Source organism: Rhineura floridana, chromosome 12, assembly GCF_030035675.1.
Source record: "Rhineura floridana isolate rRhiFlo1 chromosome 12, rRhiFlo1.hap2, whole genome shotgun sequence".
NCBI lineage: Eukaryota > Metazoa > Chordata > Lepidosauria > Squamata > Rhineuridae > Rhineura > Rhineura floridana.
The window spans coordinates 45,072,511-45,085,478 of NC_084491.1; the positions used below are offsets into that span (position 1 = coordinate 45,072,511).

The window sequence follows — 12,968 nt, forward strand, 5'->3', positions numbered from 1 at the left end:
TGGGCTCGCGCGATGACGGCACCAGCGCGCGTCCGCTGGGCCCTCCCGCAGGCCTAGAGTTCATTCTCCTCCTCCGGTCAATATGGCGCCGAGCGGGATTCCGCAAAAAAAGGGGGGAAAGCGCGGAAGAAGCGGTGGTTGTGTGGACCCTCCGGCGCACCGTACGAAGTCGATGAGCGCCCTCTAGAGGACTAGGTGGGGAGAGCCAAACAGGAGTTCTGAATAGGCGGGATTTCCTCCGCGGAGACGAAGCCGATTCGCTCGCGACAAGGGCGCAGGGAGGAAGCAGATCCTTGCGCAGGCGCACTGCAGGGGGCGGTCTGCGACGGAGCAAGGGGGAGGGGCGCGCCCGCCAGAGCAACGGGGAGGAGGAGGACCGAGAGGCGAGTGGACGCGAGCGTGATGGAGGAGCGGGGCGAGCCGCAGTCGCCGCCGGCGTGAGTGCGGATACTCAGGTCCCGCCTCCGGGCCTCCGTTAGCCGCCCGGATGGCCTGGCGCCGAGGGAGGCGGCCTTAGTAGAGCCCCATTCCGAGGACGCGGTCTGGAGCTGGGGGAGGGGGCTTGCAGTCTCCTCCCGGAGGTTCCCATGGCAACGGGGCCTGCTGGGAGGCCTTGATTCTTCTCGCGCCTAGCCGGGAGACTCCGGGGGTCGCCTGAGACTCTGTGGTGGCGAAGGGGCCTCCCTCAGGCGAGGATTCTTCACCGGGCTTCAGTTTTGCGCGTTGCTTTGCCTTGCCTTGATCGGGGCTGGGGACGCGGCGAGCACCCGCGGCCTTCCTCGTCTGTTGTCCCACCCCTGCACCTGTCCCACCCCTGCACCTGTCCCACCCCTGCACCTGTCCCACCCCAACCTACTCTGGCTGAGTGTCTGACTGCCGCCCAAATCGGTCTGCTCCGTTCCGTTTCGTTGCTGATCTGCCGGTTTTTTCACGGGATGGTCTCAGACTTCAAAAGGCCGTTTCACACGTTTTGTTAAATTTGCAAGTACGTGCAGGGCATTTTGCAACGTGAACACAGTGGCAAGCATTTTTGGTGTCTTGTCCCCCGGGAATGCCGTGACTGTGCACGTGTTGGTGTTTTTGTATAATTTACTCCTATTATAGGGGTCCTTGTCACAAGACATTGTGTACTGAAGCTGTTGTCTCCTCAGGGATAGGATGAGCCAGGGTGACTCAAACCCAGCAGCAATTCCACACGCAGCTGAGGATGTCCAAGGCGATGATAGGTGGATGTCACAGGTAAAAGATGTGCAGTGGCAGGAGTAGGTGAATTTCTCTGGCTTGTAAGGCAGCTGAGAGTACAGTGATCACTGCTGCCACCAAAGCACTCTTGTGCAGGCAGTTTGCTCCTGTGAGGACTGTTAGGCTGACTTGCCAGTAGGTTAAAACTGGCAGTCCTGTCCTTAACAGCATACCAAATTGGGAAGTGCTGGAGGCTTTACTAAAATGTACACAAAAACTGCTGAGTGTTGAAGAATGGGGCACAGCCCAGCAGGACTTTTCTCTGTCTGGAAACTCCATACACACAGAACTGTGCCACTCTTCACATCCAATATTCATGGTATTAAATGATTATTCCACTTTTCATACATAGATTGTATTGCAAAAATTTAAAAAGAGACTTGTGCCCTTCTCCCAGGCTTATAAGCAAAAAAGGAAAGATACACAAAGGAAGGGGAATGGAGAGGAAAGGTAGAGGGTCCGTTTGACAAGGCCAGAATGAAGCAGTAACCTGTAAATGAGCATTTGTATCCAGGCTAATCTTCCCTTGCTGAGATTCTTGCTCAGAGAAGGACTGATACAACTGCTTGACGGCCCTTGCTTCTCTTGCTAGTGATAGAGGCCAAGAGCACGCTTCCACACCACTGTAGCCTGGCCCTACTTCTGCAGCCTCAAGACAATGTATTATAACATAGTGGGTATCTGCAGTAAGGAAATGTCAGCAGCAAAATAGCATGGCTGACAGGCAATCAGGATTACAAGTCTTTGTGTGCAAGAGAGCTGCTAGATTGTCATAATCCTCTTGCTTCTTTTTTATACAGCATAACCGATTTGTCCTGGACTGCAAGGACAAGGAGCCTGACGTGCTGTTTGTGGGGGATTCCATGGTTCAGCTGCTACAGCAATATGAGGTACTGAATGGAAGGAAATGGAGCCATAGGGCTACTTATGTGAACACATTTACTTCTCTTAACAGGTGATAATGCTTGGCTTTCTTTTTGCAGAGGTGGGCAAAAGGTAGATAGTGGTCCACCAATGGACCAGTTTGCTCATCCTGATTCCTAGGAAGAATGTTGGACTAGAAAAACTGTAGTCTGATTTAGAAACACTCTTAAGTGCAGACTTAGGATTGTTTGACATATAAAGAGATGTAGAGTCTGTACTCTTGCTTTGTAAATTTAAAATGTACTTATTTTTCTTAATATTATATCACACCTTTCCATGTAAAAAACACATTCAGGGCAGTTAAAACAAAATTCACAAGATGACCAATAAACTGGGTAAAACCGCAGCAACTGAACCATTTCCATCACTGATTAAAATAAAAACGTTCTGGTGCTGAAAATAAGGTAGGCATCAGGTAAGCCTCCTTAGAGATGGAATTCCATTAAGCTACAGTTGAGATGGGAAGCAGGGCTATTCCACTGCCTCTGTTGAGGTGCTAGTTTATTATTTATTTATTTATTTATTTTATTAAATTTATTAGTTGCACATCTGGCTGGCTGTCCAGCCACTCTGGGTGACGTACAAAAAAACCCATACAAATACATTTAAACACTAAAAAATCTCAACAATAGTAATAAAACCTAACCCACCCCAAAAGCCTGCCTGAAGAGCCAGGTCTTCAAGGCCCGGCGGAAGCTCATCATAGAGGGGGCATGGCAGAGATCATTTGGGAGGGAATTCCACAAAGTGGGGGCCACAATTGAAAAAGCCTTCTCCCTAGTTCTCACCAGTCTAGCTGTTTTAACTGGTGGGATAGAGAGAAGGCCTTTTGAGGCTGATCTTGTTGAGCGGCATCCCTGATGATGTTGGAGGCGCTCCTTCAGATAGACTGGGCCGAAACCGTATAGGGTTTTAAAGGTCAGAACCAACACCTTGAATTGGGCCCGAAAACAACCGGTAACCAGTGCAACTCCTTCAGCACTGGAGTGATGTGATCTCGCCGGCGGCTGCCTTTAATTAGGCGAGCCGCCGCATTCTGTACCAGTTGCAGCTTCCGGACCATTTTCAAGGGTAACCCCATGTAGAGCGCATTACAGTAGTCTAGGTGAGAGGAGACAAGGGCATGTACCACCGATGGGAGCAGATGGTTGGGAAGGTAGGGGCGCAGCCTCCGTATCAGATGGAGTTGATACAGCACCGCCCGGCTCACAGCCGAGACCTGAGCCTCCATGGACAGCTGGGAGTCAAGAATGACCCCCAGGCTGCTGACCTGGTCTTTCAGGGGCAACTGTACCCCATTAAGCACCAGGTCAACATCCCCCAACCTTCCCTTGTCTCCCACAAACAGTACCTCAGTTTTGTCAGGGTTCAGCTTCAGCTTATTCCTTCCCTTTAGCTCTTTCTCATTTATCACCTAGTAGCAGCCGTTCCATCAGGCTACCTGGTTTCCATCTCAGCTGGGGTTTTTTAAGAACTGGTGCTTGAATTTGCTTTTTTTCCCATCCTGTTTTTGTCTTCTCTCTTTTATATTGTAAGCCTCAGTGCAGGGACTGTCTTGCTTTATCGTGCTTTGTAAGTCACTCAAGGAGCCTTTTAGGTTGAAGACCAAGTAAAAATTCTTTTTAAAAAATCAGTAAATGATCACAGTGACACAATGCACTGGTGGATCACAGGGATTTTTGTTGAGAAGATTCCCTGTCCAGGCCAAAATTACTACTTTATTGAAATTTGGTTTCCACTTTTTGAGTATGTCAACAAAGGAGTTGCAGATCTTAGGTCTCCAGGAATCCAAAAAGCTTTTTCTGGAAGGGCCTGTAGATATCAAGTAGAGAATAGTTAGTAGTTGAAAATGTAGAGGAGGCACTTATAACAGGTGAGGTGGTTGCAGAGGGAATTTGTTTATTTTTGGTGGGTTGTCTTATAATTTTGTAATGACTTGAATATAATAAAAATGTACTTCTTTAAAAAAAAAAAAGGTCCCTGACCCTCTTTGATTTCAGCATTATCTAATTGCCCCAAATCGCTCTGAGAGCAAGCATTGATCTTGTCACAAGCACACTTTCCAGAAGATCCCTCTTTGAATCAACTCTGTTGATCCTCCTTGATCTCTCGGCGGCTTTTGATACCATCGACCATGGTATCCTGGAGAGGCTTGGGGAACTGGGAGTTGGGGGTACTGTTTGGCAGTGGTTCCGCTCCTACTTAGTGGGTCGTCTCCAGAGGGTTGTGCTTGGGGAACATTGCTCGACACCGTGGGCTCTGCAATGTGGAGTCCCGCAGGGTTCGGTTCTGTCTCCCATGCTTTTCAACATCTATATGAAGCCGTTGAGTGCGGTCATCAGGAGCTATGGAGTGCCTTGCCACCAGTACGCTGATGACACGCAGCTCTATTTCTCCTTTTCATCCTCCTCAGGTGAGGCTGTCGATGTGCTGAACCGTTGCCTGGCTGCGATAATGGACTGGATGAGAGCTAACAAACTGAGGCTCAATCCAGACAAGACTGAGATGCTGCTGGTGAATGGTTTCCCGGATCGGATGGTGGATATACACCCTGTCCTGGATGGGGTTACACTCCCCCTAAAGGACCGGGTTCGTAGTCTGGGGGTTCTTTTAGATCCTTCCCTGTCACTTGAGGCCCAAGTGGCATCGGTGGCAGGGAATGCTTTCTACCAGCTTCAGCTGGTAGCCCAGCTATGTCCCTATCTGAGCAGGGAGGACCTAACATCAGTCGTACATGCTCTGGTAACCTCATGACTGGACTACTGCAATGCGCTCTACGTAGGGCTGCCTTTGAAGACAGTTCGGAAACTACATCTTGTCCAAAATGTGGCGGCCAGATTAATAACGGGGACCAGGCGGTCGGAACACATAACACCTGTTCTGGCTCGCTTGCACTGGCTGCCAATATGCTTCCGGGCTAGATTCAAAGTGCTGGTTTTGACCTATAAAGCCCTATACGGCACGGGACCACAATACCTATCTGAACGCCTCTCCCGATATGAACCTGCTCGTACACTACGCTCCACATCGAAGGCCCTCCTCCGAGTTCCGTCTCATAGGGAGGCTCGGAGGACGGTGACAAGATCTAGGGCCTTCTCAGTAGTGGCCCCCGAACTGTGGAACAGTCTCCCCGAAGAGGTGCGTATGGCGCCGACATTGCTCTCCTTTCGGCGCCAGGTTAAGACTTGCCTCTTTGCTATGGCATTTTAATATGTAACTCGTTTTAGTTTTAAATTTTGTTGTAATTGTTTTTGATTTCTTGTTTTATATATGTTTATGCTGTATTTATTATGAGATCTGAGATGTTTTGTATTTTTATATTCTGTTGTTCACCGCCCAGAGAGCTAATGCTAGTCGGGCGGTATATAAATCTAATAAAATAAATAAAATAAAATAAAATAAATGACATTTACAGGCCAACACCTATGGATACAGCCCTCTTTGGATGTCCATGCTTTATCATCCATATGTAGAGATGAATCCATGGAAAGGGAGGAGAGCCTTTGGCCCTATGCTTGACGTCATGCGCCCCATTGGCCCAACTTCCTGGACATCCTTGTGTTGAGCATGACATTTATGAAGGAGAAGCATAGTAGATTTCCTGCATTGGCAGGAGATTGGACTAGATGGCCTGTGGGGTCATTTCAGTCTCTTGGTTCCTAGGAAGCCCTTTTGTGTACAGCTGTACACAAAGGCTTCTCTTCTGCATGTGTCCATGTTACTGTATGGGTGGCCTGGGAGTGCACACCACATCAGAGTTGGGGCCAAGAGGCAGAGTCCTACTCTTTGACCATTTGCTTAATCCTATGCATAAGCAACAATGTCCAAAGAAAGCTTGGAGGACTCTCAGATCCTGGTCCGTGTAGAGATTATCATTTTTTTAAAAAAAACAGGTGTCTTACTGATGTTTTAAATGTTAGATCACACAGTGAAATGTTTAGCTTTTGTTCAAGGGTGATCCTCTAAAAGAGTGAATTGGTTTCTGGTTACAGATATGGCGTGAACTGTTTTCACCTTTACATGCGCTGAATTTTGGAATTGGAGGGGACACAACGGGGCATGTTCTGTGGAGACTGAAGAATGGTGAACTGGAGAATATTAAACCCAAGGTAAACTGGGGGGGGGTGGCTGTGTGCATGAAAGGTTCCCCTCTTTTCAAAAGAATGGTCTGCTGGCTGTTTCAGTCAAAACAGTTTTGTGCTGATAAGCGCCAGGGTGTATATATTATATTTGTAGCCTATAATTTACAACTAGCAAGAAAACAGAGGACTAGGAAGGTGCTAAGAGTCCTGGGCTGTGAACGATATTGTCACAAATACCAGAAATGGTGAATGTTGGCCCATGGAGGAAACTCTCACCCGTGAGGGACTTGACATCTGGCTGCTTTGGCACTTTTTTCCAGGCCAGGAGATTCCGCTACAGTTGGAATATCTGAGAACTAGGAGGAAATGTATATACAACCCATTGGCCAGCCCATAACTCTTGTCTATTCTATTGTGTTTTAAGTATATTTTAAGCCACCTTCAGAACTTTGGTTAGTAGGTTGGGTATAAATACTCCAGATGAGCGACAGGTGCATAATATGATATGCTTTTCCTCTCCTTTGAGGCTGCGTATTGCAAGAATCATCCTGGGTTGTTTCTCTTCCCCCTTTTCTCCCTCCACAGGTCATTGTTGTTTGGGTTGGAACAAACAATCATGAAAACACAGCAGAGGAAGTAGCTGGTGGAATAGAGGCCATTGTAAGGCTGATAAATACGCGGCAGCCCCAGGCCAAGATTATTGTGCTGGTATTGTTTATTATTTATTTATTAAATTTATATCCCACCCTTCCTCACAGAAGGAGCCCAGGGCAGCAAACAAACACGCCAAAAGCACTTTAAAACATATTAAAACAAAACTGGAAAAAACTTTAAAAACATCTTAAAAAGGAATTTCAGCACAGACGCAGTCTGGGTTAAGGTCTCTACTTAAAAGGAATGTTGAAAGAGGAAGGTCTTCATTAGGCGCCGGGAAGGTAACAGAGACAGTGCCTGTCTAATATTTAAGGGGAGGGAATTCCAGAGTGTCAGTGCCACAACACGAAAGGTCTGCTTTCTATGTTGTGCAGAACAGACCTCCTGATAAATTGATATCTGCAGGAGGCCCTCACCTGCAGAGTGCAGTGATAGACTGGGTATATAAGGGGTAAGACGATCTTTGATGTATCCTGGTCCCAAGCTGCGTGGCTTTTGTACACCAAAATTAGAACCTTGAACTTGGCCTGGTAGCTAATGGGCAGCCAGTGCAGTTCTTTCACCAGTGGGATACTGTCCCGGACCAGAAACGGACACAACTGTCTTACCAACCAAAGCTAGTCAAGGGCACTCCTAGCCACTGAGATCACCTGGGCCTCTAGTGACAAAGATGGATCCAGGAGCCCCGCCAGATCGTGAATCTGCTCTTTCAGAGGGAATACGACCCCATCCAAAGCAGGCACTTCACCGTTATTTCAACTCAGAGCCACCAATCCAGAGCGCCTCCATCTTGCTAGGATTCACACTCAGTTTATTGCCCCTCATCCAGCTCACCATCGAGTCCAGACACTGGTCCAGGGTTTGCACAGCCTCACCCCATTCAGATGTTACAGAGAAATAGAGCTGGGTATCATCAGCATACTGCTGACACCTTGTCCCAAATCTCTTGATGATTGCTCCCAAGGGCTTCATATAGATGTTAAACAGCATGAGGGACAAGATGGTACTCCATGGCATCCAGCAGCACAACTGCCAGGGGCCTGAAAGACAATCACCCAATGCTATTCTCTGAAAATAACCCTGAAGGTAGGATCAGAACCACTGTAAAACAGTGCCTCCGATACCCATCTCACCAAGTTGGCCCAGAAGGACACCATGGTCAATGGTATCAAAAGCCGCTGAGAGATCAAGTAAGAACAACAGGGTCGCATTCCCTCTGTCCTTCTCCAGATAAATGTCATCCATCAGGGCAACCAAGGCCAGTTTGGTCCCATAACCGGGCCTGAACCCAGACTGGAATGGGTCAAGATAATCTGTTTCATCCAAGAGTACTTGCAGTTGCTGCGCCACAACCCTCTCAATCACCCTCCCTAAGAAGGGGGTATTTAAGACCAGGTGGTAGTTGTCACAAACCAATGGGTCCAGGGTGGGCTTTTTCAGGAGTGGTTGGATCACTGCCTCTTTCAAGGTGGCTGGAACCAGTCCCTCCCGCAATGATGCGTTGACCACACCCTGGATCCACTCGGTCAGACCCCCTCGGCAAGCTTTAATAAGCCAAGAAGGGCAAGGGTCAAGAGAACACGCTGCTGGCCGCATCATCCCAAGCACCTTGTCCACGTCATCAGGCCGGATCAACTGAAACTGTTCCCAAGAAGTTGCAGTAGAGGTTGCACTGGACACCTCACTGGGAACTACAGTAGGCGTAGATGGGGCATCAAGATTACCAGGTTATCCTCAAAGTGCCTCACAAACAATTCACAGGGAGCTTCTAAAGGGTCTAGAATTCCATTTCCTGGCTTTGATATTAATAGACCCCTGACAATACAGAAAAGCACTGGATGGCTACTTGAGGATGTGATGGAGGCAGAGAAGTGGGCCTTCTTTGCCACCCTCACCACCACACAGTAGATGTGGTTATAATGTTTTACTCGGGTCCAGTCAGCCTCGCAGCAGTCTTTTGTTACTTGTCATGTAGCCGTCATCAAGCATAGCTAGTATATTTGGGAATGTCTGGTGTAGTTTCTATAAGCTCCTCCTTACCAGGAGGAATGGTACCAGCATGAGAAGAGAAGGGCACGTCCACTCCCTGTTGCAAGGGTGGTCCTTTGGCCAAGGAGAAAGGAGAAGCAGCACTGGGTGTCTGCCTTGAGCGTCTCTTATTTAGGGAGCGGTTTCTCATTGTGTTATCGTAGCTGGTTGGCTAGATCCCGTTTTATAACTGAGGATAATTCCCTGAATATGCAGAGTTTAAGAAGTATTTTTGTATTTATTTATTTATTAAATTTATATCCCACCCTTCCTTTTAGCAGGAACAAAGTAGGTCTCCTTTTTGTAGAATACGTTCCCCAAAAGGAGTCGTCATTCCCAATTTTGATGTAAAGTTTGAGATTGTTCGCTGTTTTACTGTGTCAGTATCTCTGGTGCTTTTATTCGGGCTTTTAAAGTCAATATCTCATTATTTTTACCATTTGGTTAATTGTGGTTTTTATCTGTTTCATTTTTACAAATTGATTTGAATAATTTATTTTAGAAAATGGAGTATTATTCATGTTCTCTTCCTGCCTACATCAAAATGATCATCTGGTGCATTGAGAACTTTGCATAAGACATTAAAATAGTCTACATACAAATCCATTTCAAAAGAAAGTGAGGAGCAAGAGAGTGGGAACCAACCCTAAGCTTTCTGGGAGCAGGTGGAGAATAAAAGTTGCCCGATGTTCTTACAGATAGGGAAGTAGCAAGGGGAGAAGAGAGATAGAGTGCCTGGCATCCACTGAGATGATGGGATGGAGCCTTCAACAGTGGGTAAAGTCAGTGTGCAGAGAGACGCAAGGGTGGGATCCCAGGTGCATGCTTCTTGTAAAACTGTTAGGTGCCTCCTAACATGGGTGTGTCCTATTCCTCACTCAAGGGCCTGCTGCCGCGTGGTGAGAAGCCAAACCTGCTGCGGCAGAAGAACAGCAAGGTGAACCAGCTCCTGAAGACCTCGCTGCCCAAACTCACCAACGTCCAGCTGCTGGACGTGGATGGGGGCTTTGTGCACTCAGATGGCACCATTTCCTGCCACGACATGTTTGATTTTCTGCACCTAACGGGTGCTGGCTACGCCAAGATCTGCAAACCCCTCCATGAACTGATCATGCAGCTGCTGGAGGAGACCCCTGAAGAGAAGCAGGCGACTTTGGCCTGATCCCAGCAGTGTTCGTGACACCCCCAACTCCATCAGCGCCGTTCTTTTTATTCTGGCACTACAGAATCCTCCTTACTCAAAGTGCTTTCCATTGTTGAATGTTACTGGGTGTTGTGTTTAGCATTGGAAAGGGGAAGGGAGCGGGGAGTGCGGGGTGGCCTGCCCTTGCAGCACATGGGCCAGCTCACTTGGCCAGCCACCTGCTGCCTGGGGTGGCCTTAACTGCAGGACACGATGGACTGAAGGAGGATGATACTTTCAAGTCATTTCTCGTTTACAGTGTGAACGTTCCTCTCACCTGTCTGTTGCTCATATTCTGCTGTCACTCTACCAGTTCCTCCGCCGTAGCGTCCTGCCAGGCTTATTTCAGTAGCCCCTAAATGTCTGAGATTAGCTGCACTCACATTCCACTCCCTGAACTGAAAGTAACTGAACGTTGGAATTGCTTGGAGAGTTTTTATATCTACTGGGGTTGGGTTTTTGTTTTAAGTGATACTAGCTGCTTTCTGGCTTTGGCAACAACACAAAACAGGATACAGCTACAGAAGACAACTTCAGGCATGTGGAAAATTAATGCGTTAAATGAGTGAACCCATTAAACTTAGCCCATTTTACTTCTGTCGCTTGATGGATGTCGCCCTGTTCAGGGTGCGTGTGCCCAATTTTGCATCCTGGAAGAACCATTCTCTCTTCTTCTCCCGCACCCCCCGTGTGCTTTGGTACAACATTCCCTGCTTTTAAGGCCCAGTGGCCTTTGGCGTCTGGTCCATGGCCAGTCATGTCCACCAATATGAAGCTGACATTTCTTCCCTCTGTAGGGTATCATGCTGCAGAATGCTGAGCGGAGGGGCTTATGTTCTTTAAAAAAAAAGAAAGAGCAAAAAGTAAGTAACTGTTACTTCCTCCCCCCTTGAAATAATCCTTGCTCATTTCCCTCTAACAAGGCCTGAAGGAGGTGAAACTTTACAAGGTCCAAGGTGTGTGTTTCTTTGTGGCTTCTATCTTGTACATGCATTTTATTTGTGCAAATGAGGCCTCTGACAGTGAAGGACAGTTGAGCCGCAGCTGTTCACTCTTGAGCAGAAAGCAGGTCATTTCCAGAGATCTCATATGACTACAGCTTCCTATATAGAGACTACCAGGGATATAAAGCCTTAATTCATGACTGGTGAAGGGGAGATTTCCCCTCAAAAATTTCTGGGTTTGGGGGTCTGTTCTTAAACATGTTTTTAAAAACAAAGATGCTTCATCTGTGGCTTGCTTTTACCTGAGGAAGTAATTCAGCAAAGTCAGCTATTACTACTTAGCAGTCGCTCGTAAGTCAAATGTGTGTCCCCTCCCCCGCCAACAAAGTCTTGTGCATGAGCCCTTCGTGGTTCTTTTTGTTGTAAAAATGCTTTCTTCGTAGTCCTGGAGGGTTCTTGGGAGCAAGTTCACATTCTGAACATGCTACTTGATGTCTTCCAAGTTAGCCTGTACCTAGCATTCATCCTTCCCTGTAGATTTCCTCCAGTACAGGCAGGAGAATCCAAAACGCACGAGATTGCTACTTCACAAGAGAATGGTTGGGACAACTCCTATAGAGGATCTCTGTCCTAAGGAGCAGTGTCAGCTGGAATGCTGAATTGGGGGTAGCTATGGTTGCACCAGCCATCCTCTCAAGAGGCCGCCTGGCCTGCTTACCCAGAGTGACAAACTTTTGTGGAAACGGTAACACTGACCTAACACTTAATGAAATACCTCTGTGGTGTTCCGTCCACGCTAGCGAAATGGGCCAAACATCCCTTCTATAAGAGGCTCTGTTTTTCTCTCTCTTCAGAGGCGAGGCTATCCCAGCTGTGAGAGGGAGTGCTAAGCAGGCCCAGTGTCGCTGTTACTTCACAAACCTAGCCCTGAACTAGCGGCTTCTCTTGTATCTTGGGTCTCGGTTGCATTTAGCCCTTTCCCTGGTGGGCTGCCCTGTTTCTGGCAAAAAAGGAGGCCAGAATCCTGCCTGCCTGATCTGTCACAAACAGGGACCGGGAAACACAGCTGCCCCACCGCACTCGGAGCTCTTGCCCTCTTTGCAAGGGCCAGTGTCGGGTATCCGGCTCCTCTGTATCCCCAAATGAGATCCTCATCCTGGGATGTGCTGGGAGAAACTTGTTGCTGTCGGCTGGCTCTTCTGCTGCCCGGTGCTCCTGGTAACCCAGGAATGCCTCTGGCTCATGTAACTGGCTGCTGCCTTCTCCCCTTCAGCTTTTAGGTGGGTTCTCTCTCTAAACTCATTGCTGTTTACAGTTGTGTGCTGCAACTTGGAATCTTGTCTGTCCTGTGGTGTATGAACATTGCCAATTTTATATTTATTGCAGCAAAGAAAAAGCATGGAAGGTTAAGGAATGTTGTCTTTCTCGTAATGTATGTGTGTGTGTGTGTGCGCACGCGTGTGGCTGTAACTGGGGGACCCTGAGCCCACAGGAGAGAACTGGGGGCTGGCAGCATGCTTGCTCAAGAGTCTGGAACGTCCTTGGAGCCCTGCTGGGTAGTGACTTTTTGCTGCTGGGAGACATGGGAGGGGCTGCTTCTCTCCCTTTTTACTGGTAGCGAACTGAACTTTCCACCCACCACCACCAAAAAGTGATAATGGCTTTGGCAAAATGTCATTGATGACTGGTAGAGCTCACTGTTTAGTGCATATTTCAATATAAATGTATATGTTTCACCAATGAGTTTGTGTGAGAGTCTCATTTCAGGCGGGTGTGGGTGTTCTGCTTGGAGCTTCCCAGCCTCTTGAGGTCTAGCCCCAAATTGTATTAAGACCCTTTTGTACATCAGGAATGTGGTGGTCTTCAGTGTGAAACAAGCCCTTAGGGCACGGGGGCCTGGGAGGAGGGCAG

The 12,968-nt window shown here is 47.9% G+C and overlaps 1 protein-coding gene across 4 annotated transcripts; it reads left to right on the top strand.

Annotated features, from left to right (window-relative positions):
- Positions 1-265: 265 nt before the first annotated feature.
- PAFAH1B2 (platelet activating factor acetylhydrolase 1b catalytic subunit 2) lies at positions 266-12,797 on the top strand. Of its 4 annotated transcripts, none has more exons than XM_061593144.1 (6): positions 266-383; positions 1,152-1,239; positions 2,043-2,132; positions 6,159-6,275; positions 6,834-6,956; positions 9,814-12,797. In XM_061593144.1, the coding sequence occupies exons 2-6, from the start codon at positions 1,159-1,161 to the stop codon at positions 10,090-10,092; spliced, it is 690 nt and encodes a 229-aa protein (XP_061449128.1). In that variant the 5' UTR covers positions 266-383; positions 1,152-1,158; the 3' UTR covers positions 10,093-12,797. The 4 variants fall into 4 exon arrangements, with proteins under 4 accessions (XP_061449128.1, XP_061449126.1, XP_061449129.1 ...); XM_061593142.1 differs by having other exon boundaries at positions 267-437; XM_061593145.1 differs by lacking the exon at positions 266-383 and adding an exon at positions 506-689.
- The last annotated feature ends 171 nt before the right edge of the window (positions 12,798-12,968 follow it).

Excerpts from the sequence above, each read along its gene's own strand:
- PAFAH1B2 (XM_061593142.1), top strand. The coding sequence starts at position 403 with ATGGAGGAGCGGGGCGAGCCGCAGTCGCCGCCGGC. Across the intron at positions 438-1,151 it reads GAGCCGCAGTCGCCGCCGGC|GGATAGGATGAGCCAGGGTG; the intron begins GTGAGTGCGGAT and ends TTGTCTCCTCAG. Across the intron at positions 2,133-6,158 it reads AGCTGCTACAGCAATATGAG|ATATGGCGTGAACTGTTTTC; the intron begins GTACTGAATGGA and ends TTCTGGTTACAG.